Source organism: Myotis nattereri (assembly GCF_964212035.1).
Source record: "Myotis nattereri genome assembly, chromosome: 7".
NCBI lineage: Eukaryota > Metazoa > Chordata > Mammalia > Chiroptera > Vespertilionidae > Myotis > Myotis nattereri.
Window position 1 is genome coordinate 59,712,391 of NC_138082.1, and position 27,851 is coordinate 59,740,241.

The following is a 27,851-nucleotide window of genomic DNA, read 5'->3' on the forward strand; positions in this document are numbered from 1 at the left end:
GTTCAATTCCCAGTCAGGGCGCATGCCTGGGTTGCAGGCTCCATTCCCAGTGGGGGCTTGTAGGAGGCAGCCGATCAATGATTCTCTCTCATCATTGATGTTTCTCTCTCTCCCTCTTCCTTCCTCTCTGAAATTAATAAAAATATATTAAAACTATTTTTCAGGTAATAAACTCATTTTTTCCCACAGGTGAGTCAACCAGCCTAACATTCTTTAAAGTTAACCTCTAATGCAGAGTAACATATTTAATCTGTCTGTACATATGCATATTCAGTTACCCTGGCATGGAAATTAGTTTACCCGGGTACCAAAGAGTTTCAGAAACATAATCATGAGCAGAGAGAATGCCCCCATTTCTGTAACCCATTTACAAAGAGGCTTTCTTACTGGTTATCCTATTGAAAGGTCAAGAAGACTGCGAATCTATAAATAGATTGATCTCCTGATTACCAACAGAGAGGATAAAACTCAAAGTGCTTTTGCTTCTGCATTTGGCAGTAACTGATTATACCCTGAATCCCTGCAGCCAGGCAGCTTCACAGATCTCTATTTTTAGTAACTTAAGTTTGCTCTTGAACAATATTTAAGGATACAATACCAATATATGCCAATGCCTGAATTAGTAGTTATAGTGAAAAGATATAAGAGGGAGAAGATATGCTGAGGTCAAGTACGTAATATAAAATGCAGAGACAGATATCTAAACATGCTCAAAGTAAAGATACAACTGCAAATTTTAATCCCTAGGAGTTAAGTCACTTGGCTCCAGAAATCCCCTCCTCTTTCTTCTTCCCTTTGGTACACTTGTGGCCCATGTAGCTCACAATACTACCCGCCTCCCCCAAATGCTGGCTTGTCATAGGCCAAAAATTTGGGTGAGAGATTACTGTGTTAGAATGCCATTTTTCAATGTTAAACTTAAATTACCCTTCATATGTGCAAGATCAGGACTGGCATGCTGCATCTACATAAGCTAAATGACTACTTAAGAGAGAATGTAATGCTGCAAAGAGCTTGACTTCCTTATCTCATTATGATCTCCTTACTGAATCTATAAAGCACATGCTTCATTAAGCTACTTAAAGGTTTTAGTTCAAAGCAATTGCACAGCTTTTAACTTCTCATTCAAAATTGCATGAAATTCATGAACTGGGTGAAGTAATATTTCAATTATCTGAGTAAAATAAAAACATAAGCAATTAAGATATAACCATCTGACCTCAGTAATTCTACTGATGATTATTTTGGTGACAATCTATAAGGAAAAATTGAATACCGTATTTGCCTCTACTAGTATAGCTAGGAAAGTTAAAAAAAAATCTACAGGAAAATGTTATAGTCACCAGTATACTGCAACATTAAATACAGGGTGTCTCCAAAAATGTATACACATTTTAATAGCTGATAGCTCAATTTTGAAAATGAAATGTATTTTAATAAATACTGTCTTTATATATAGGCTTTGCGAAATAGTGAAACTTAAGAAAACTGTGCATTGTTAAATCTTAACAATTTCACTTGAAATTGAGTAGATATGAATAAACTATATTGACATAATTTTGTTGTCTTGATAAGTAGCTTAGACATGTGTTATCACTTTGAGGCTCTAACTATTTGATAGATAGTACCTCCATAAATAAGGAAAATAGCCTTTACATTATTTTAATAATAGTTAATGATAGACAATAAGAAATACAAACCTTTAAGTAAATAACTTGTCCATTAACAGATCATCATCTCAAACTCATTATCAACATGTCCATCTTAAATTGTGTATCCTTGACTATGCAAAATTGAATTGAGAAGTAGTGCTCAGTGAATTTGTCCTTTTGTTTCCATGGAAACAGTTGCTGGATTGCTGGTTTTAAAGTGGAAAACTATAGTACATTCATATCCCAGAAAGTTCAAAACTTACATCTTACAGATTTTTAAATTTGCCAGGTTCTTGAAACAGCAGTTCATAGCATGCCTATATACCTGATGTAGGACACCTTTGATTTCTACTGAGTTTCTTGATTCTCTCTTGCCATTCTCCACCCAGTAGAATAGCTTAAGAATAAGGTATTTCCTTATTTGACTTTACATCCTTAGCATATAATACTGGTTCCAGCTTAAGCCCTTATTTAATAAAAGCACTTTGAACACATAAAATATAATAATAATCTATTTTATCCTTCTAGTTATAAGAAACGTGAGCTTTAGTGTCAGACTAAATTCATGTATTTGAATCTGACTTCAACAGCTATCTAGTTCTATGACCCATAAGTCAATCACATACTTTTTCTATGTCAGTTTCCATATTCAATGGCAGATAATAACAAAACCCAAGTCATGAGTTGTGATTTTTAAATGATATAATTGAAATAAAGCATCTAGAATAATGTTTGACATAGTAAGAAATCAATAAATGGTATCGGTAATAATTACAATAACTGCACTGGTGCTGCTACAACTTCTTGCCAGGCACAGTGCTAAATACCCTGTATCTTCAATCATCACTATAACCCTGTATGATTATCTTCATGCTGCTGACAGGTACCGGAGAGGATCCCTAGTGCCACTCAAATTGTAAACTGTGGGGTCCGAATTTAAACGCTCTTCTGCTTGATTCCAAGGTCGGGATTTTTTCAACACGACATACTGCCTCTTCTGGATATGTTTCAAAAAGCCAGAAAGGCACAATATCTCTCTTCTCAAGCTTTTCAAACTATTTCTAGAAATTAAAATATGGCCACCTGATCCATTACAGAAGATAGCTAATTCAAAATCAGTAGGTTGTACAAAGAAATTTTCCCACACTATACTCTACTTTTACTTTTTTAGGAAGTCAGTTAATTAGATTTCCTTGATGTAGTGCAGGAAAGCATAAAATTGGATGTTTAACTTGGAAGTAAACATCGAGGTCTCATTTCAGAGCACCGCGTCTTTCTCAGGAGTTACCTGGTGGCCTTAGAAAATTTCCAAAGAGTCCTCTTTACTCACACCGATCATGTTATATGCTCTGGTTATATCTTCTTTTAGAAAAAAGTAATTAATGTTTACTGGTCACCTGGGTCCACTGACTACAATTAGAGAAATACTCTAGCACAAGAATAAAAAAAAAACTCACTTTTTCTAAGGGTACAGGCAGGTTCATGATTGTTCAAGCAAACTTTTCAGTAAAGAAATGAGAGTATTAACTATTTTATTGGGGATCACCAGTAAACTAAAATATAATAACAAGCATGCAAATACTGTTTGAGCTTAAAAAGCACTGTCATATATGTCATGTACTGAATATAAATGCTGTGACACTGATGCTAACATGCGATTTATTACATACTAGAGGCCCGGTGCACACATTTGTGCATGGGTGGGGTCCCTTGGCCTGGCTGGCAATCAGGGAAATCGGGACCATTTCACTCAGTCCCAATTGAGGTCTATCAGGGCTAGTCGGTAGGGGAGGGACCGCGGGAGGGCTCCACAGTGTGTCTGGCCCTCTTGCCCAATCCTGATTGGCCAGACCTCAGCAGCAAGCTAACCTACCGGTCGGAGTGTCTGCCCCCTAGTGGTCATAGTGACTGGTTGACCAGTAAACCAAAAGGTTGACTGATCAGTCGGACACTTAGCATAGTACGCTTTTATTATATAGGATTCAAAAACAATGGCAACAACAACCCCCTCCCATAAAAATAAACAAAATAAGTGAATAAAACCCTGAGGCACAGGACTAATAAATGACTAAAGTGGTACATTCAGTGTTATTACATATAAATCTTTGCACCACGTTATTCAGATTAAGGTTAAATATCTGTAAACTGAAAAATTCTATAGAGAGATATTTACATGCCCATTCAGTTTGAGTCTTATTTTTTCTTTAATTATTTTCTAGTTAATCATAAATAAGTTATGTATGTCTATTAAAGTGACAGTGTGGATAAAGTTACAGATTTTTTTTTTTTGCAAATGATCAAAAAAGTATTAGCTCAAATTCTATAAATTTTCAGATATCCTAATATGACCTATAAAAATGCCAATTTCAACTGAAGAACAAAATTAATAATTCTTTCCCAAATGCATTACATGATTACTGTTAAAATGCTTTAGTTAAAACCAATATTAAATTCGTTTTTATTCCCAAATCTAATACCCATTAGGTGGAAATTACCAATAAGGAAGATATAATTCAAAAAGAAATAATTCTTACTTTGAACAATTGAATATATATTATGAATATGTGTTTGTATAGTTATGATAAAGGCAATTGTGTATTTGCAAAGATAATATATATTTTGAAAAAGAACGGTTCTCAGTTGGCCCACAAAGTCAATACAATTTTATTTTATTTATTTATTGTCTTATAGATTTTATTGATTTTTTTACAGAGAGAAAGGGAGAGGGATAGAGAGCTAGAAACATCAATGAGAGAGAAACATCGATCAGCTACCTCCTGCACACACCCCACCGGGGATGTGCCCGCAACCAAGGTACATGCCCTTGGCTAGAATCGAACCCAGACCCCTCAAGTCCGCAGGCTGACGCTCTATCTACTGAGCCAAACCAGTTAGGGAAGTCAATAGGATTTTAATAATAATACTAAGGTATTACTTGCAGTTTTCACTGTCACTTCTCAGAATGTACAAGGAGTCTTCCGGAGTTTACATGGTGTGTGATATTACAGTAGATTGAATAGTGAAACAGAGATTAAGAATACCTTCTATTAGGTAAGACATTAATGCAACATATACAACTATATATAATGCTAATCTTCTTACCATTTGATTTTTACTTTGGAAAATATATATTATTTTCAAATATGTTACTTATATATATTAACATATAACAATTTTTTTAGTGAATTAATGAATAGGTCTTAAAGTTATCAGTTTTAGTTTCAATACAGTAAATATTGTTATAACCCACATCAACAAAAGATCTTTGCAGTTTACCATAAATTTTAAGGGTGTAAGATCCACTTGAAACCTATGTACTCTTATTAACCAGTGTCAACTCAATAAATTTAATATAAAAATTAAATTAAAAATTTTTAGAGAGGAATATAAGGTCCATAGGATCAAAAAGTTTTGGAGCCATTGATAAAGAAACAAGAAAATATTATTTATTCAGTCTTAAACTATCCCCATACTTTTACAAATCCCAATGGTAAAGATCTTTATGGTCCTGGTAATATATAAGAAGTCATTTAAAACAGATCTAAATACCCTTAAAGCATTTCATTCATAACATAAAAAAAGATTGAACTCCTTAGATATTGCTCTATTTTCAAAATACATTTATAACTCAACCAAAATAAATAATTCATACCTCACCAAGTGAGTAATAACGTCTTGGAATCTGGGAGTCCGGATAGATGTTTTCAAGGTACCAAGAAAAGGGCTTACACTTCAGATTTTCTCTCAGTGTTTTTCTGACTGACACATCTCCATAATCCACTTTGACAACACCTGGAATTTTTCAGAAAAACACAAATCAGTTTGTGCTATTTTGATTTTAGCACCGTTTCACTCTGTTTAATTTTGATCAGTCTTTTTTCTGTAATTATAATTCCATCAAATTCAATTGCATATGCAGCTGCTATTACACTGATTTTCTTACTAACATCTAATTAGTACATTAAATTGACATAAAAATAGTTTTCCCATTGGTTATGACTTTTCAAATGCAAATATTTATCACCAAGTACTTGTACTTCTTAGATTGAATAATTAATCAACTAATTGCTATTAATTTAGCATCTTATAATCAAAGCTTAACTGAGGTGTTTTTTCTTTAATAAAAATTTCAATAGCTCCAATGCCTTTTTAAATGTTCATATTTTCCCTACAGTGTCATTTATTCACCACCTGCGGATTTCATGAGAAATTTACTATATAAATATGATGCTTAACAATGTACGGCACTTACATGTTCTAATTTTCCCTTCTTCTTCTCCTTCTTCTTGAATGTTTATTCTATCTAGGCTTATAATAGACCTGATTTTTTCTTTATTGATTTTTTCTTATTTCATTTTATGAATTAATATAAGCTACTTGGATAAGGTAGTAAATAAGTAAGCATATAGTAACTAATAAACAAATGGAATATACACACAGGTGTATATTAAAATTGTTTAGTTTTACTTCATATCAAAACAGAATATGTAAAATTAATATTTACATTGATGATCCTAAGAAAATGCTTTCTAGATGAGAAATAAAAACAATAATACCACTAACTTTTATATAAAAATATGTTGTGACCTTTGACCAAAATGACTAAATAATTGTGATGAGATTGCAATTATTTCTGAGATTATTTTGGAAAGGTCTCTATTTCATAGGTTTCTTTAAGACAAGTAATAACTAGACATTAGGGTAGAATAAATGGCCCAGTATTTACTATATTCTATTTCAACCAAGCAGCAAAGCCCATCAATCATTCTACAAAACAAGAAACAATTGTTTAGACAACCTAAATGTCTGCAACTAATACCATTATTTGTTTTTAGCCTCAAAAGTAGCAACAGTCTTGGAGCCCATCACCTTCTAGCTTTCCCCTTCCTCTGCCATCTCTTCGGATTTTTTTGTTTTACAAAAAGAAATGCCTTAGTGTTCTGGAAAGCATTCTGCTGATATTTACAGGCCAAACCATTTCCTTCTAAGAAAACATTGACTTTTCTAGCTGGTGTTTAGATAGAAAACAACCAGGTCTTTGGGAATTTTGAACAGATAAATATTTACTATCAAAATAATTTTGTCTAGAACTTCCATTCTGGAGTTTAAGGCTTGAAAACATTTACAAAACAGATCACTAAAAGACTATCTCTTTGTGTTAAGTGCTATGGCAACTGAAATCACCTATATGATAGTCTTCAAAGTCATATAGATGAGTAACTATGAAGTAGAACCTGAATTAGATTATTTAGATCCACAGCTTAAAAATGCCACCTGCCTTATTTTCCAAACTCTTAGCTCTAAACCTCTCTAAAGTAGTTTATACAATTGTTTACCCAAGAATGTTACTGGAATTTCTAAGAGGCATCTCAAATTTGACAGATCTAAAACAGTCTTCTTGATTTTCCATTTTATTCCATCTCTAAGGTTCTCCATTTCAGTAACTAGCACAAATATCCATCCATTTGCTCAGGGAAAAACAGAGGAGTAATTCTTTTATCTTACACATACATATTCAATTTATTAGGGATTTCTTTTGGCTCTGCATTTACAATATATCCCCAGCCCTGCTGCCCCCTCCCACCTTCCCCTCTACCATGCTGGTCCCACCCTCTCTCATCTTTTGCCTAGACTAGCATTGTAATAGCCTCCTAATTAGTCCCACTGAGGTCTTACATTTCTCCATCTATCCCTTAGTCATCATTGTCTGTTCCCTAAACAATATATCTTAAATATAAAAAAACAATTATGTCTATCCCCTGCTCTAAATCTTCAAATGATGTTCTACTGTGCTAAGAATAACTGACAATGTCTTAACCAATGCTTAATATCCTCATGAACTGACTCTTGGCTATCTCTCTGAATTAATCATCGATAGTCACTTCATCATAGCCACATTGGATTTTTGTTGTTTACCTTACATTTTTTTTTTTTTTACATGAGAAGGTCATTTTCACTTCATGGCTTTGTACTCATCCTTTTTCCTGTCTGGAATGGTATTACCCTTGAACTTTCATGAGCTGTCCTTCGCTTTATACAAATTTTCATCCAAACTTCACTTCCTCAGATTCACCTTGGCCTTCCTATCTAAATTGATCTCTCCATGCGATCATCCTGAGCCAGACTCTATTCCTCTTTCCTGCCTAATTGTTTTCCAGGGCACTTCTTACTACTTGATATTATATTATAGATTAATCTTCCCATTGCCTCACACCAAAAACTTTGAATAAATTATTTAATCTCTTGAAGCCTTAGGCATCCTATCTGATAACATCTTATTAGATGTTGTAAATACTAAATAGCCTGAAAAAGGCATAACACAGTGCCTAGTCCTATCTAATAATAGACAAACATGGTAATTAACCATACCTCCAACACGCTTTCCATTGGCTAATCAGGGTGATATGCAAATTAACTGCCAACCAAGATGGCGGCCGGCGGCCAGGCAGCTGAAGCGAACAGGAGGCTTGCTTGCTCCAGTGATGGAGGAAGCCAAAGTTCCTCGCCTGCCGCTGCCGGCCTCTGAGCTGCACTCTAAGAAACAATGTTGCAATTATAGAAGCCAAACAAACCCCAGAAACCTGCTTTCAGCCAGCCAGGCCTCAGAGCTGGAGTTGCAACAGTGTTTCAATTATAGAAGTCAGACAAACTGAGGTCTCAGAGCTGGAACCAAGCCTCAGAGCTAAAGCCGGCTCTCAGCTCCAGTGACAGCCATAGAAGGTAAATAAATCCCAGAATAAAAAAAGAAAAAAGAAAAAAAGGAGAGGTTGGGAGTGTCAGTCACCTGCCAGCCTGAAAAAGGCCCTCAGCCCCTCACCCAGACTGGCCAGGCACCCCAGTGAGGACCCCCACCCTGAAGGGGGTGTGACCAGCTGCAAACAGCCATCAACCCCTCACCCAGGCTGGCCAGGCACCCCAGTGGGGACCCCCACCCTGAAGAGGGTGCAACCAGCTGCAAATAGCCATCATCCCCTCATCCAGGCTGGCCAGGCACCCAAGCAGGACCCCCACCCTGATCCGGGACACTCTTCAGGGCAAACCAGCCGGCACCCTCCCGTGCACCAGCCTCTATCCTATATAGTAAAAGGGTAATATGCAAATTGACCCTAACAGCAGAAAGACTGGGAATGACTGGTCACTATGACATACACTGACCACCAGGGGGCAGACGCTCAATGCAGGAACTGCTCTCTGGTGGTCAGGGTGCTCTCACATGGGAGGAGCTCTGCTCAGCCACAAGCCAGGCTGATGGCTGCCAGTACAGCGGTGGTGGTGGGAGCCTCTCCTGTCTCCTCAGCAGCACTAAGGATGTCCGACTGCAGTTTAGGCCTGCTCCCCGCTGGCAAGTGGACATCCCCTGAGGGCTGCCGGGCTGCCAGAGGGATGTCTGATTGCCATCTTAGGCCCAATCCCCCGGGGAACGGGCCTAAGCCAACAGGTGGTCATCCCCTGAGGGGTCCCAGACTGTGAGAGGGCGCTGGCCAGGCTGAGAGACCCCCCTTTCCCGCCCCCCCCCCAAGTGCACAAATTTTTGTGCACCAGGCCTCTAGTATATAATAATTGCTGAATTCATATTGTATATTGTACTGGATATCTGTTGTTTCCCATGCCAATACCCATTCTTCCTTCTGCTAGGAGCATCCCTTCCCCACTTTCAATATGATGGTTTGGTGACTCCATTCCCCTACCCACCTTTCCAGCTTCAGCTGTGGGCACATGATAAAGGCATGTCACCAGGGAATCTTGCTAAATTGCAGATTATAATCTTGTTAGTTTTAAGTGAGGCCCAAAAGCCTGCATATCTAATAGTTTCCAAGAGATGCTTTCCATGAGTCACTCAGGCCAAGTTCTGAGTAGCATTCAAGACAACCAGAGCATTCCATTTTTCAACCTTACACCCAACCCATCATAATGATTGGCTCAGGAAAGGATATGTGAACAATCCAGCCTAATAAATGTGTACTGAGAATTTGCTGGTTGAAGTTGACACTCTAATTCCTGTGGAATTGCTCTGTGTATGGATGCTTTAAGCCTGGAGTTTCTGGGACTACCATAGAGAGAACTCCTAAGATAGTGAGGCCAACGCAGAGTAAAATAAACAGATGGAAAAAGAGAAAGAGAAAAAAAAGAGAGCAGAGGCCAAGCCAAGATTAAGTCAGCAGAAGCTTATTTATTTTATTCCAATTACATGCCAAGTGCATTAACTAGGCATTTGATATCCATTAGTGAACAAAACAAAAGTGTCTTCCTCTATGGAGTTTACATTCTAGTGGAGGAAGACAAATAAACAGACTAGGGTGTGATAGGAAGGTTGCAATACAAGCATTGGATGCATTTTTTTTACTTTTTTTTTCAAAGGCAACTTAAAGAGTTGAAAGTTATTAAGGTAAATATCTCAATGAGATTAGCATAAACCTGAAAAGGCTTTGACAAGATAAAGATGCATTATGAATTAGAAAAAAAAGCATTTTAATTAACTACAGGTATGCAAGTTTGATTAAGAGGCAAATGATAACACTTATTCGTTGTTATACTTTATTAAATAACCTGTCTTTTATTCATCATTTTAAAATCTACTTCATGGTAGTATTAAACTTAGATATGTAGGATATCCTAAATTTTTAAACAGATTGAAGATCATAATGAACTTATTTAAGTTCTTCCCTAGTAGAGCCTAATAAGCCTAATAGCTTTGGTTCCCCTATAATCAGGATACCTGATAATAGGATAACCTGTTGGCTAAAGCTTAGAGTTTTATGCATATGAATATGTACTGCTGTGAGCTTAAAGAAAAGGGGAAATGTATTCCTTCAAGGAATGCATAAGTAAATCAATGATATATTTATCTAATTGACAAAATAGAATTCATATATTGAAACAATTATAACTGTATAAGAATATAAAAATGTTGATAAAACAATTTTAATATACTGTTATTATAACAAAGTAAAATGAAAATATATGAAACAACAATAAAAAAATGAAAAGAAAAACAGCATATTCCCTTTGCTAACTACTAAAAAAGAACAAGAACTTAACAATTTTTCCTTAAGCACAATAATTAAAACTATGTAGTAATCATAAAGTTTTTTATACACAAGAATATATTAACAATACACTTGCATATTTCACTAGACCAATATCCATAGTTTCAGCTAAGAATTTTTGTGTGATATTTTCAGAATTCTCTACAACAGAAAAATAAAGTCTTTATTTTGTTATTCACTTTGAATACTTGTCATCGGGAGCTTTATAAATAAGGATCTGCATTCCTTTCTCCTCAAAAGTAATCATAATTAAAAGATAAATAATTTTAATCCAACTAGAGATTATTGTGTTTTAGAGTATATAAATACTAGATTGTGTCAGAGGTTTAGCAAATTACTTGGAATATTTTTGTATTATTAAAAAACAACAACAACAAAGAAAAAACTACTCTTTTAATCCAGCATTTCCATTTTTACCCATTCTTGATATGTATAGAAATCACCCAGACACATAACCTCTCATTAAGAAATCACTGGATAGAACCACATTAAAGGCTGATGGTCCATGCCACCTCATAATATATAGTGATTACTTGTTGAATGTAGCATTAACTATTATGATTGCAATTTTATTTTAATGGGATAAAAATGAGATTACTTGTACAAAGATCATAGCTATGTCACACAGAAGAAGCAAAGATCAAACAACTTCCCAATTGATTTATGTCTGTCTGATCTTCATAGTCAAGTTTGGGCAGGTCTTGAGGCTAAATTTTCCAATTGCCTCAAACTTCAGTTCAATTTGACAATAAAAAATCTCATATTGAACTACTTGGTTTTAGATGAATGAGAATATGGCAAACAAGAAGAGTGAACATTTGCAATTGCCTTTTAAAATAAAGGTCAATTTGATATCGGTTGAAGCAAATCAACTATAAAATCCACAATCTCTAGGGGAAAAAAACTAAGTAAGGACCTTCAAAGCAGTGTTTACCACCCTTCATAAGCTATAGCAGAGTATATAGTCACCTGCTCCCTAACTCACACATGTTATAGAAAATGCAAGAGGGGTATTGAGCCAATGAACCACTACTGGTATACCTTGTGCATTTTGTCTTTTGTTTTCTGTTTTTTATCCCCCATATTAAGAAAAAAAGTACATACAATTTATATGTTTATCTTTTACAAAATTTTAACAGTTATTTGAGAGTTAGTACTCGTTGCAGATTAATTTTTAAAACAGGTAAATACAAAAAGTTATATAAAAGTCATCTGTGTCTTGGCTAAGTAGCTCAGTTAGATAGAGTCAACCGTATAAACCAAGGTTGTGAGTTTGATTCCCAGTCAGGACACATACAAGGATGAACCAATGAATGTACAAATAAGTAGAACAACAAATTGATGTTTCTCTCTCCCATCCTCTTTCTCTAAATCGATCAATAAAATTTTTTTAAAAGTCATCTGTAATACAGCTATATTTGCATGATGGTAATGATTTCTCTAGCCTTCTTTTTATATATAATTATATAGATACAAATTTTCTTTCAAAGATTTAATTATACTGCAATGTGCACTAATAACTTGTTTTATTCCTAAAACAGTAGGCCATGAACACTTTTCAGGTCAACTGAACTCTTCTATAACTTTGTTTCTAATGCCTCTGTGGCATTCTATGTTACATGTTGGTAATAACTTACTTAATCAGTTCCCTATAGTTAGACATTCAAGTTGTTTCTCATTTCAGACTAAAAAATCAATGAACATATTTATATCTTTTTTTATTATGCTCTTATTTCATTAGAATAATTTCTAGAAGCAATGCATTTTGAGAAATTATATGCTGATCTCAAGACTTTAAAAAACTTACCTATTACTAACCTGCTCCCCAGAAAGATATATCAAATTTGCATACCTTTAACAGTGATAAAAACCTAATTTCCCTTTCAGAACACTGACTATCTTAATGTATTCTTTAATTTACCAGTTTTTGTTATGTGGAGATAAATGATACCTCAATATTATTTAAAATTGATTACTAGTGATGACAATTCTTCTCCAATAGGCTTTGCCATTTCTTCTTTTATAAACTACCTATTCTTTCCCTTTCCCAGTTTTCCATTGACATGTTCACTTTTTGATGTATAAGCACTCTTGATACAACAATATTGGGGATAGATGTTGCAAATATTTAATTTTTGGTACTTAATTTGGCAATACAAAAATGTTAAAAATTGTTTGCTTTGTGCCCTTCATATGATACTTGGCTTTCACTATCTTAACTTTTTTTTTTAAAGTCCAAGTATATATTCTTACATCCTTAAAATTTTTCACTTTATATATTTTTCATTTAACTCATTAATCATATGAAATTTATTTTAGGATCTCTCCAACCATGTTCCTTTTTGTCTTTTATTGTTTTTGTTTCTTTGCACATACACTATATATTTTTGAAATGATTCACTTGATTTTGTTTCTTTGCTTTAATTAAGGACACTAGCCAACCCTCTAATTTATCTTTATTGCTGGAAAAATCTACATGCCATACACTTCTATAGTATAAATTTTATCTAGGATCAGTTTAGTTTAATATATAACTTTATATTTAGATTCTATTATTTTAAACCTTGTGAAATCTAAATGAGTATCTGCATTTTGATATTCATTTTCATTGAGGGCAAAAAAAAATTGCTTTTCAAACGTATTGTACTAGCAGTGTGAATATGCTGAGGTCCTTGAGTATTTCATTACATAATTTTGCTTTGTTTTGTGTTTAATAGGAATTCTCAGCAGTAATTATTTTATGAATTCAGAAACAAGAAAAGCTGTGCTTTCCCATAGCAAATTGATTTATTTTTATCTTACAAATACTGCTAACTTTATAGCTGATAAGGTATCTCTCTATTTTCTAGCCAGTGTATCATATAAACTTAAAATTAAATAAAGCCATCTCAAACCATTTTTGGAATAGAACAAGCATTTATTCATCATGGCATGGTATGGTATGGTTAGGGCCAAGAAGTACTGGAACAACAGATATAGCACTATTTAAGGGAGTTCATGTTCTTAATTCCACAATAAACACGTTTGTATATACTTTCTCATTAAAACTCTATATTATCCCTATCTGTTACTGTTGTTTTTATTTTAAGGATGAAAAAACTAAGACATTAAATGGTTAACTTGCTCAAGATTACTTAGAAAGTCATATCCATCTAATATTAAAGTCCATGATCATGCCCACTCTGCTATTTTTAGAGAAAAAAACACTAGAGAAACTGAGAAAAACCAAGATAGAGAGATGTTACAAAACATGGCAAATATCATCCCATGAAAAATAGAATCTACTTGGCAAATTCTCCTTGTCCTGAAAAATGGATGTTATCCAAGATTCTGGACAAACTTGAATTCATGGAAATAATCAGCAATGACATAATTGGAAGTTATTCTATTGATTTGACAATTAAATATAAGTCAGAGGATTCTAGTGTGCAACTGATGGAGCAAAATATGCCCATATAGTGCTTCACAAGTTGTGTCTAATCAATCACTAGTTCTGCAGGATGCTAGCTAGAACCGTTGCTTCAGTGCTATGACAATATTATGTTATTATACCATCTCTGAAACGGTGATATATTTTATAATCAATGACATCTTACAGTTGCCTCTGGGGAGAAGACAGCTATATAGTAATTGTCTCCTTTTGAGCATATACAAACTTGTTTTTCTATTTGTGGAATGAACTAGTCCATTGTAGTTTTAGTAATTAGTTAACATTTAAACCAATGGGCATTTAAATATACCCTGATTATTGTCTGAAAACTTTTAATACTTCTGGTAAAATCAAGAAAGTAACAAGATTAAACTTTGCTGAATGTTTTCAGGGACTTGGAAGAAATCCCAGGGATAATAATGTTTTAAGAAAGTCTATATCGTCAATCATCTTGAGGGCATTGAGAATGACAGTGGATGGAAAACACATACACACCAGTAAATCTGCAATGAAAAGTGATTCAAAAAGTCAGCCTCAAAATGTGAAGTTACTTTATCAATTTATTTCCTTATTTTGAAAAAAAACTATATGTATGCATAAGAATGAGATGATAAAAAAATGTTGTATCTGATTTAGTTTATATCTAAAACAGTTCCTTAATATGTTAACCTCAAGAATGAATATACCTGCTGAGAAGGACTAATTGGGCTCATATTTATAAACAGAGCAGCAACCATTGCTAAACTGGGGCATCTCACACAAACTGCACCTCATGGAGAAGCCTCCTACTAAACTGCCTGCTTTCCACACTGAACTGCCTATTTGCACTGTAGTCTGGCCGTCAACCAGACCCTTACAAAGGAATTCCTGAAATTGTATTTCAACCAATAGGATTGAAACTTTTCCCATCCAGTTGGAACTGCACAGCTACATCCTCATTAGCATCTCCACTGATCAATCAGAGTGGCTCCATTCCAACCAGTCAGGACAGTCCCTTATGGACCAATCAAACTATGAGGATTTGGAGCCCTTATTTGTATGAGGGCTGACTAATCAGGGACCAGGGATGGAAACTTCTCACTGTTTAAGTCAGCTCCCCTCTGCCTCCCAATGAGCATTTTTACTTTCAATAATTGAAGACTGTGTTTACCTGGATGGAACTATAACATCTGCTGGCTCTGTAACACCAGAGTGGCGTTATCTTTCCAGAACTGAGCTTTAACACCAAAGCTGAAACACCAAAGCCATAACAGCAGGGCTACCTCACTGGGACCACCTCTTAGCTGTGCTGCTCCACAGCATGCTGTTTTACAGTTGAGTTGCTTGCACTGAATAAAATCTCTGTCCCCCTTTACCACACCCCAAATTGGGGACTCCTGTTGGTAACAGTGACCTTTGGTTGATAGGAACAAAATAATTCTGAGGGAAAAGTAGACTTATATTATAGTTTAACTAGAGGCCTGATCCACGAAATTCATGCAAGAGTGGGCCTTCCTTCTCCTGGTTGCTGCCACAGGCTTCCCTCTGGCCACTGGTAGGCACCTGGGACCCGGGCTTCCCTTGCAGCCCTGGCTTTGTCCAGGACGTCTGGTCTAATCAGCTTATTATGCTTTAATTATTATAGATTGTAAACTTTTTCTTTCAGGTATATAATAAAATGGTGACCGTTAAGTTGATGGTAGCATAACTAGAGGAAAAAGTGCTTAAACATTTATTATCTGGTCATATTTTAAGAGAAATAATAAGTTAAACACATTCAGTAGGTTTCTTTACTATAGGACTCCTCAGAACTTTTACTAAGCTAAAGTTTATTTTGAATATCTAAAGTAGGTACTATTTCCCAAATTTGTTTATCTTTTTCCAAAAATTTGAGACAACAACCCTTCATTAAAACCATTGAGAAATACAGCTTTAATGCAAAACTATTAATTATGGATAGGATATAAATTAATCCCATTAGAGAAAATCCTTTGTGGGGAAAAAATCTGTATGCTTTTAAATTTTTTCATTAGCAAGTTTCCATTGCAAGATATTAATTAAACCAAGACAATGGTAGTAAATTCAAATATATATATTTGTTGACACCTGTATTTCTCTTCAGTTCCTATAACAGTATACGGCAGTCGTGGGCAAACTATGGCCCGCGGGCCGGATCTGGCCGGTTTGAAATGAATAAAACTAAAAAAAAAAAAAAAGACGGTACCCTTTTATGTAATGATGTTTACTTTGAATTTATATTAGTCCACACAAACACTCCATCCATGCTTTTGTTCCGGCCCTCTGGTCCAGTTTAAGAACCCATTGTGGCCCTCGAGTCAAAAAGTTTGCCCACCCCTGGTATACGGCAACAGACATTACTTAAATACTGGAGGCCCAGTGCACAAATTCGTGCATTCGCCCCTGATCGGGGTGACTGGGGGTGGGGCTGGCTGGGGGGAGGGGCCGTGGGCGGATAGCCAGCTGGCCCCATCCCATATATATATATATATGACAGAGAGAAAGTTTATGCAAACTTAGGTTCCAAAGTGTTACTTGGCCTCATTAGCAAAAATTTTTAATAATTATTAAAGTGCATTTTTCTAATCTGTATTTAATCAGCATTCTTGCTGCAAAGCCAGTAAGAAAATCTAATTATGTTTTTGAATTATGAGTTATTAGGATATAGAAAAACTAATATGATCCAAGACTGGTGAGAATTGGTTGTCACATCTTATTAACTCAACTAATATCTGAGATTACATTATGGGACACATTAACTCAAATAAGAAGAAATATTAAGTACACATATTTAATTCTTGATTATCTAGGCTAACAGAATATAAACCTAAGGAATATAACTTCATTCAAACAGAATGAATTCTATATAATTTAAAGATATCTGTTTATGCAGCAGGAAAGAATGCTGTATGCATGCAGATATGATTAAAGGAGATTAAGAATATGCCAGTTCCCTTAGGGACTACTGGTTCAAACTCTCGGGATTTCAATTCTGCTCTGTCACGTGCTAATGTGTGATATAGGGCAATTTACGTAACCTCAAAAGGCCTCAGTTCTTGTCTTCTATTAAGTGGGCATAATACCAGCACCATCCTCAAAGAGTTATTGTGATTATGAAATGAGTTAAAATGCAGGGTACATACTAAGTGCTCACTAAAAGTTACCTATTACATTTGCTGTTGTTTTAGTAAGGATACGGGCTTCAAGGGGCACATCATCCCTTTAGAGTATGGGCTAGTTATTTTCTGAGCCTGCTCACTTCTGTTGTATATCAGATGAATGGAGTAGAAAATTAATAATTTAACTTTGCCCCACATGCCCTTTCAGTGAGATGCATGCCATATATCACTTTCAAGATTTTGGAACTTCATCCCTGTAAGTATCATTTAAAGTCTCAACAGAAGCATTTTTCTGAACATAAAGTACAATAAAATGAAGGTGAAATTCCACACTTCTCTACACCTGCTATTTCCCCCATCCACATTTGTGCACTGTGGTGATATTGACACATATGCCACATAAGAAAACACAAATTCCATAATCATGGTCTTTCAGTTGAGGCACTACTATGAACAGTAGAAATTCAGATTAAAAAAACAACAAATCCCTGTTCTAAGAGAACACATTGATTTCCATTTTGAAAGAAAAATGTTAAAAATATTCTCAACCTCCATTGTCAAACAATTTACCCCCCCTGTCCTGAACTATTATAAATTAGGGAGCTGGGAAAGGCCATAGCAGAGCCATTAGTCACCCCTGGGACATTGCACACTGTCACTATGGAACAAACAATGACAAAAATTTCAATAAGTAAGCGTTTGACTTATGATTTTTGGGAATGGCAGAAGAACATATTGCTGCTGGGTTTTCCATGCAGCATTTATCTTCTTCTGGCACTAGTCATGTCAAAGACTTGATACTGAAAACAAAGCCAAGTTTATTTATTGCGAACATAGGTTACAGTTCACAAACCAGCCTTAACACTGCATGGTATGAGAACTTCTCAGCAATTCCTAAATAAGGGCAACATTCAGGCACCAGGAAGCAGGCCAAGTGTGACAGCTGGGCTATTGGGATGCTAAAGTATCCTTCTGCATAATAGTCTCGTACTCTATTACACAGAGAATTCGAACATGCTTCTCTTCTTTTTTTTTAGAACTTTGTATTTTTCTCAGCAGGTCATTGATCTCAGGCTATGCTACAATATAATTCCACGAACCCTCTGGGTCCACAGAGGGGATTGGGCCGCTGAATGGGAAGGCAGAATGTCAACATCTTGAAAGGAATAGTATGAGTGTAATGCAGTTTTTTTTGTTTCCTAGTGAGGGTTTGATTTGTCTAGGGAAAAGGAAGGTATTTCGAATCAAAACATAGCTATGGAATTCAAATGTACCAACTCTGAAGAATATCGGGATTGTTTCTAATCTTGCAAGCATGAATTTAAGCTTCTTACATTATTTCTCCTGTCCTCTGACTTTGCTTGTTGGAAATGTTTAAAACCCCAACATTGTTGGTTAAAATATAAAGGAGGTAGTTACTTTCAGTGAAGTAAAAATTTACTGATTAACAACTGTGAAAAATCATAAAATTGCATCAAAATTGTAAGTGTTTGAGCCAAAATTGACTTTTTACAGATGAAAACCTTTAAAACTCAGAAAGCTGACTGGCCCTGTGTGAAGTAGCACAGCTGACTGGTGAAAGAACCTGCCTTGGAATCTAGGTCTCTTGACTTCCAGATCAGTGCTCTTACCATCTGTTCCTTCATTCAGCACTTTGTCATTGTTTCTCCTCTCATATTATACTTGAATGGGTGGTAGAAATAAAATGTTGAACAAAAACCAGATAGAGTTTATTCCGACAGCTTAATCAGTAATCAAATAAGCAACCCAAATGAAAATCGCCAAATGTGAATTTACAAATGTATTAGGCAGATGTTCAAGGTATGAAAGCATAGAATAGGCAACTGACTCATTGGTGGTTAGGTAGGGCAGATGAGGAAAAGCTCTCTAAGAAAGTGAATATTGAGCTAAGAACGTATTCAAAGGTGGGTGAGATGAGGTGGAGAGTGAACTGGGTGGGCTTTACAGAAAATGCTAACTGGTTTATGAGCATCTATATATATATAAAAGGCTAATATGCAAAGTGTCCCCTCAGGAGTTCGACCGGGAGACCAGGAGTTCAGTCACGCGCTATGTCGTGTGCTAACCTTCAGGGGGTGGTGCGTAATGAAGTAAGGCCCTGGGGCTGGCAGCCGGGGAAGGAAGGCCCCAATTGGCCCTGATTGCCGGGTAGGCCTAGGGACCCTACCTGTGCACGAATTTCATGCACCCAGCGTCTAGTATTGATATAAAGGTTGTTTTTCTTTGGCTATTATTAAATTACTCACTTCTCTATTTCTGCATTACTTTCTGTGGCAGACAGATGGCCCTAATGATCCTTATTTCCTGGTATTCATGCCCTTGTGTGGTTCCTTTTCTTTGAGTTTTGGTGGAACCTGTGATTTGTTTCTGACCAAGAGAATGTGACAAACGTGAAGGGATATCACTGCCCTGAAAAAGTGACATTAAGATTGTAAACGTACATCTTGCCAGCAGATTCTCTACTGAATCTCTCACTTACTGGTTTTGGTGAATTAAGCTGCTATCTTGCAAGCCGTCCTGTGGAGAGGCCCAGGAGGCAATGTATTGCTGGCTAGCAGCCAGAAATGAACTGAAGCTCTCAGTGTGACAATCTGAGAGAAACTCAGTTTTGACAATCGTGAAGTTGGAAGCAGATCTTTCCCCTGTCAGGCCCTGAGATGAGACTGCAGCCCTGGCCCACAGGCTGAGTGCAGCCATGTCAGAGACTCTGAAGCAGAGGACCCAGTACACCGTGCCTGGACTCCTGACCCACAGGAATTGTGAGAAAATAGATGCATGGTTTAAGCCACTAAGTTTTAATTTTTTTATACATCAGTAAATAATATATAGGGTGAGGCAAAAGCAGGTCTACAGTTGTGAGCACACAAAAGAGTGTATTCTTATATTATTATTTATTAATTACTGCCTTATTTTCCATACAAACAACCTACTTTTGCCCCACCCTGTATTGCTCCTTTGTATTATTTCAGGCTGTATCTGAAATGTCTTCTTTTGACTCAAATAGCACTAAGTCCTTTACTATCTTATAAAAATCTCCAAAATAAAACTAAGAAAAAATTTCTTGGGAGAATGTTATTACATTATTTAGATAATCATTTATTTCTTAATATATGGATTTTAAAAGTCTTTTTGTAAAGTTAAACACTTGTAAATATTAACACATAACCATTTAAAAATACATAAAGATGTTCTATCACCTTTTCCCCCTAAAATGTAATAGTAGAGTCTGAAAAGCATTAGGCTGAAAACTGTGGAGAAATGGAGACTTAGATGACTGATTTCAGTATTTCATATGTGAATGATCCATCTGATTATGAATTCTAGATCCACTATATACTAGCAATATGACCTTGGACCAAGTACTTCACTCATAAAAGGCACAACAGAAATAAGAGTTGTAACTACTTCATAGCATTATTGCGAGGAAATAAATTAGATGAAGCTTACAAAGTTACTTGGCACAAAGTGAGACCTTGAAAATTTTAACTATTGTTATGTCCAAAAATTACACCTTTTTCTCAATTATATAAACTTTGCAGTCAAGTATTTCATAATCTAATATTAGATAACAGTCTTATTTATTTAATTAAAAATTTCCATGGAGAGGAACAATTGACCATAAAAATCCTACAAGACTCCATAGGCAGCAAAATAGCAGACATATGTCATAGCAATATCCTTACAGACACAGCTCCTAGGACTATGGAGACTAAGAAGAAAATAAACAAATGGGACTACATCAAAATAAAAAGCTTCTGCAGACAAAAGAAGCCAACAACAAACAACAAGAAAGCCCACTGCATGGGAGAACATATTTGCCAATGTTATCTCCGATAAGGGTTTAATCTTCAACATTTTCAGGGAACTCATACAACTTAACAAAAGGAAGATAAATAATCCAATCAAAAATGGGCAAAGGATCTAAATAAACACTTTTCAAAACAGGACATACAGAAGGCCCAGAGACATATGAAAACATGCTCAAAGTCACTACATCTGAGAGATGCAAATCAAAACAACAATGAGATACCACCTCACACCTGTCAGAATGGCTATCATCAACAAATCAACAAACAACAAGTGCTGGTGAGGATGTGGAGAAAAAGGAACCCTTGTGCACTGTTGGTGGGAATGCAGACTGGTGTAGCCACTATGGATGACAGTACGGAGTTTCCTCAAAAAGTTAAAAATGAAACTCTCATTTGACCCAGTGATCCCACTTCTAGGAATATATCCCAAGAAACCAGAAACACCAATCAGAAAGGATATATGCACCCCTGTGTTCATAGCAGGACAATTCACAATAGCTAAGATTTGGAAACAGCCTAAGTGCCCATCCACAGATGAGTGGATTAGAAAACTGTGGTACATCTACACAATGGAATACTATGCTGCTATAAAAAAGAAGGAACTTCTACCATCATTTGTAACAGCATGGATGGAACTGGAGAGCATTATGCTAAGCTAAATAAGCCAGTTGGAGAAAGATAAATATCACATGATCTCACTCACATGTGGGATATAATGATCAACATAATTTGATGAACAAAAATAGATCCAGAGACAAATGGTAGGGGTGGGGTGAGTTAGAGAGCAACCAAAGGACTTGTATGCATGCATATTAGCATAACCAATGGACACATACACTGGAGCAGTGGGGGCTTGACCGGGGTGGGAACCGCTGGGGCGGAGGTGAACAATTGGGGGAAAAGGAGACATATGTAAAACTTTAGATAATAAAATAAATAAATGAATATATAAATAAATAAATAAATAAATAAATAAATAAATAAATAAATTTTAAATACAAATGGAAAAAATAAACTTTAATTACATTTCTTCTGCTAGTTTGGAAAAATTTTAAAGCAATTTAAATGATTTTACTCAAGGATTAAGATATTGGCTACTTCAGATAACTGTCATTAAGACAGTGTTTTATTTTTACTTTCATGGGGCTCAACAATCTTCCCTTTAATCCTTTTTTATGTAGTCCTTAATCTTGTATTATTTTTAAAAATTAAATTGATTTTAGAGAGAGAGAAAGTGAGAGGGGGAGAGAGAGAGAAACATCAATCAGCTGCCTCCTGCAGGAGCCCTGACCTGGAGGAATCCGTAACCCAGACATGTACCCTGACTGGGAATCGAACCATGATCCTTCAGTGCATCAACCAACTGAGCCACACCTTCCCGGGCCTTAATCTTATAGATTTTTTTCTCCCTGACCAATGTTCAGTGTTTACTGTACTCTGCAAGGCAGTATTGTAAAATTCGTCACAAAAATTTAAGAACATTAAAATTGTATGGTCACTATCTAACTATGGATTTCTGCTTGATCATAAACCAATGCTGTTTCAATATTTACAGAACAAAGACAGACACTATGGGAATTAATTAATATTCAGTAATGATTAATACATGAGTATGCCTTAATATTTTAAGAAGTTTCTAGATAGTTAACTTTTAAAACATCCTTTTAGTTACACAACGAGATTCAGATAGCCTTCTAAGGAACTAAATATGTGGGAGAATATTGGACAATGTTAATAGAAAAAAGATGAATTATTTTAAAGTTATTTAGCAATATTTTAACTTTCAGTCATAGCTTCATAAACAAGGTCTCTACAATTAAAGATGGTCAATAGTAACATTAACTTAAGAATATTTGATCAAACCTTTATAATAAAAATCCTATTTAAGACTTTCTTAAATAAGGAAGAAAAGCTGCATGGCATTTTGCATAGTGGACTTATTTCATTATAACCCATTGTTAGTCCTTAGTCAATATAACATATGTTTTATTATCATAACAAATATAAAATTTCATCTATCCTGCTGAGGTAGACTAAAGACATAAAAGTAGGTGGTCTTTTTTTAAAAAAAAAAATTCTTCCTATGTAGTTTTGTTTTCTACTTTAAAAGAGTGAGGTATCATTTATTAAGCATAAACATTACATATTTTCACCCACATATTATATGTACTCTGAAATTACTGCTGTTATTATGATTTTACTTTACATAATACAACAAGAAATATTCCTGAGGCTTGAGCCTTTAAACATTTTTTAAATTCACAATTTATTGTTTTAAGTGCAGAGAGAAGATTCTTAATTATGCAAGCCAATAAAAAGGCATCATTACAAATAGTGCAGATCAATGGTTAATCCAAGGAAACCTATATTTGACTCTGTATTACACAACTTTTAATACATAGGCTTGTAATGCAAGCAATTGTTGCAACCAAGCCCCCCTCTGAAATGTTGGGAAAAATAAACTGCAATTTTTATGGATGTATAAACTATTTTAGATGAGACACCTACAACAGAGAGGTTGAATAATGGCTTTGAAGTGAGTTTCCTAGAGTTCAGCATTTTCTTATTATAAGGAAGTTCAGAAAGAAGTCATTCTTTTTAACAGAATATTATATACTTCCTCATCGTCTCAGGAAAACACACACAAAGCTGCACATCTCAGATCATTCATAATATAGTCAATGGGGGGGTCAATAGCATTTCTGATAAATGACTACTTCTTAATCTGAACACCGAGTAAGTGTAGCACAGCTACCTCCTGCCAGGATCGCTGTGAACTTCTTGGGGTTCAATTTAAGTGGGGTATGTAGGGGTGGGATTTCTTTACAGAGAATTAGTATTCCACCTGGACAGGAAACTGGAGGTGAAATGGTTCGTGGTCTGAAATTTGGGTGATCCACTTGGGTTTAAGAGCACATCCAGATGATGGGAGTAACATGAACATAGTCACCAGGAGGTAGGTCAGGATAGGCCAGCCAAAAGGGGGTGCATCCCCAAAAGGATGGCGTGTCCTCAGAAAGCCCCAAGCTTTGTTTCCCTGGGAGGCCACAGGGCCAGGATGGTCAAATCACTAAAGTCTCTCCATGAGTCCTTTTCTGACCACCCTATCTAGAATGGCGTGACTATCCTGCCGAGTCACCTTTCATTACCCTACTAACTTCCTTAGCTACCATCATAATCAAACATACTATTTAATTATCCTATTTATGATCTGGTCTGTCTTTCTGCTACGAAATAAGCTCCTTGAACACAGGTATGTTTGTCTGTTTCATGCACTTCTTGATCCACAGACCTAGAAAAATGCCTGGCACATATGAAACAATCAATAAATGTTTGTTTTCATTTTAATTCCCTTTGTAAAATCTCCTTTGAATAATGTAAAGTTAATGGATTTGTCTGTTGCTAAATTTACAAGGTCTGGGCTTGATTTTTTCAGTGGAATAAGTGCAAAGGAAAGGCCTCTACCCTCTCTCTCTCCTTCTCCCTTTCCCTTCTCCCATCTCCCCTGCCGCCTGTGCGTGTGTGCATGCCAAGAAATCTGCTGTGAAAATAAAACAAAAAAACTCCCAGTATAAATCAGCATGGGTCATAGATAGGTAAAAAAGTTGGTCAAAAATAAATAAATAAATGAACCAAGATAATTAAAAAAGCAGAAATCACAAGACTAAAATAATTCCTTACTAAGATGATTACTATTATTATTTATAATTTAGTATTTGTTGCATATACTCACCAAGCTAATATATACTGAGTGATCAGATTATTATGACCACCTGACGTTTGCAGGCAAATTAGCTATAATTTCACGCTGAAGTTGCTATAGGGCCAGACCATTATAAACATCTGAATAGCATAACATACCTAAGTATTTTTGCTGATCAAGTTCATCCTATCATGTTGATGGCATATCCCAATGGAGATGGCTTCTTCCAACAAGACAATGAGCCATGCCACGGTGCTTGTATTGTGCAGGAGTGGTTTCAAGAACATGAGGGAGACTTTACCTTGCTTAGGTGGCCCCCACAATCACCAGATCTCAATCCAATTGAGCATTTGTGGGACGAAGTTAAAAGAGCCATCAGGCAGCTGGTTCCACAACCATCAAATCTCACAGAACTGGACAGTGCTATTCATCAGGCATGGTGTCAGATTCCTCACATCACCTTTCAACATCTCATGGAGTCAATGCCAAGAAGAATCGCCACAGTATTGAAGGCAAAAGGTGGCCCAACGAAGTACTGATGGGGTGGTCATAATAACCTGGCCACTCAGTGTGTATTTAAATATAAACTATTTACATTACCTATTATTCTCAGCAAATCATTTTACTGTCTTCAAAAGTTCTATTTTAGAAAATTCTTCAGGTACAATTATAAGGTCCAAGCTCAACTGGGTAGATCCTAACATTCTATTATTTTCCAGGTTTCAAAGCAAAGAGTACTCAAAATGAGGTCTATAGCAACCCTAACAGAATCTTGCTTAGCAAGACATTTTTTTCCTCGGTGTGAAATTATACATTTAAAAATTCTTAAAGGAAAGAATTAAAGAACTCATCTGGGAATCCTTAGATATTTGTTACCACTTAGGAGACAAATCTTGAGATTTTTCTGCCTTTTTTTTTTAATCTAGTCTATGGGGCTGTGGAAACCCCATAGCCAATACTGTCTCAGATATATAGGAGTTTAAAGTAAAGAGTAAAAAATTGTCATAATTTTAAAAATATATATCTTATTGATTTTTTTTACAGAGAGGAAGGGAGAGGGACAGAGAGTAAGAAACATCGATGAGAGAGAAACATCAATCAGCTGCCTTCTGCACACCCCCCACTGGGGATGTGCCCGCAACCAAGGCACATGTCCTTGACCAGAATCGAACCTGGGACCCTCAGTCCATAGGCCAACACTCTATCCACTGAGCCGAACCGGCTAGGGCAAATTGTCATAATTTTAAATTTTGTCTTAATTGTCAGAAAATGTCCATAGTTATAAATGGACCTTAGTCTGCCATTTCTTGTTCATTCTCATTCAGTGTGAAAGATATTAAGTATAATTTTGACATAAATTGGGATTACATATTCAGGAGTTTAGTATGACACACAGCTAAAAGTTATACTGCATGTACATTTGCATTCTATGAACTGAACTTGTTTTGGTTTTCTTTCAGTTCTCTTATCACCATTCATCTGTTGGATGCTTCTCACCCTCACTGGCTTTTCTGCTCATCTAAGTTGGCTTGTCCAGTGAGACCAAGACCTTGATGGCTGAGAGATCCCAGCTCCTGGTTACCTTGTTTCTCTGTCAGGCTCTGACTGCCTCTGCTACCAGCAGGCATAGAAACACCAAGAAGTACCCCAACATACCTCCTGAGTTCCAGACACACTCACCCCTGTTCCCTTATGTATCAGCATCTCTAGCTTTTCAGGATAGCCAAGGTCAGTTATTCACACCAGGAGAGTAAATGCTATCTTTGCTGCTGGTCTATCCACATGAGTGTCCAAACTAACTAGGCTATAGTTGTCTCTTTGGGTTATGTGGAACCCTTATCATTTTACCTGGTGGAAGCATTCCATCTCTGAGGGCCATGACTTCAAATATAATAGACCTTAAAGTTGTGGGAACAGATGCACAAAATCCCCAATTGAATTCCTGATGATAGGCATCAATCTTCTACTCCTCGATTTCTGGAGTATGTGTTCTTGCTACTTGGACACAGTACCATATAATTACTGTTGGTTCAAAGTATACCACATCTTGTAGGAGAATACCCAAACCCATGGGATGTTCCAGCTGGTGCCTTAGCTGAGCCTCTCAGAGGCCATTCCAATATTCTGTAAGGCTGACAACTTCTGGGGTAATACAGTTATTGATACAATCTATGGGTCTCATTATCAAACCTCTGTCAATGTGAAGCGGTTCCTTTGGTCCAAGGTGATGGTATGTGAGATCCCACGTTGGAAAATGAGTCTGAAATCCCTTTTGTTAATGACACTAGAACAAGTAGTGCAGGAAGGGAAGGCAAACCCAATATGAAAGTAAAGACAAAATACTTCCCCCTTCAGGGTGGAAGGCATCCTATGGCATTAACTTGGCACTACAATTTATCGTTTTTAAATTTTTAATTATTTTTACATTATATATATATAAATTGAATTTGTTGGGTGACATTGGCTAATAAATTATGTAGGTTTCAATGTACAATTCTATAATATATCATCTGTATATTGTACTATGTACAAGTCAAGCCTCCTTCCAATACCATTTATCCCCCTTTTACCCTCTTCTACTTCCCCCTCCTTCATTCCCTCTGGCAATCACCAGACTGTGGTCTGTGTCTAAGAGTTGTTCCTTTTTTGTGTTTTTTCATTTGTGAGTTGTTGTTGTTGTTTTTTGCTTAATCCCTTTACCTTTTTCACCCGTCTCCTAAACCTCTTCCTTTCTAACAGCTGTCAGTCTGTTCTCTGTATCTGTGAGCATTTCACCCAAGGCAGCAGAATATACATTCTTTTCAAGGATGTGGATTTAAAAATATTTCTATTGATTTCAGAGAGGAAGAGAGGGGGAGAGAAACATCAATGATGAGAGAGGCTAATTGATCAGCTGCCTCCTGCACATCCCCCACTGGGAATCTAGCCTGCAACCTGGGCATGTGCCCATGAATAGAACCTTGACCTTCTGGTTCATAGGTAGATACTCAACTGCTGAGCCACGCTGGTTGGGCTAGGGATGTACATTCTTGAACATTTTCAGGATAGACAAAGAACATTTTCTAAGTTAGAC

At 36.0% G+C, this 27,851-nt stretch overlaps 1 protein-coding gene across 4 annotated transcripts in view; it reads right to left on the bottom strand.

Moving 5' to 3' along the window:
- Nucleotides 1-27,851, bottom strand: part of GALNT13 (polypeptide N-acetylgalactosaminyltransferase 13) — a 474,320-nt gene that overhangs the window by 41,464 nt on the left and 405,005 nt on the right. For all 4 annotated transcript variants that reach the window (XR_013996206.1, XM_081095196.1, XM_081095197.1 and 1 more), the window contains exon 10: nucleotides 5,305-5,444. Coding sequence is in view for 3 of the 4 variants with exons in the window: in XM_081095196.1 (XP_080951322.1) it covers nucleotides 5,305-5,444 (140 nt within the window). In the remaining variant the exon portion in view is untranslated. The remainder of the gene's footprint in view (nucleotides 1-5,304; nucleotides 5,445-27,851) is intronic.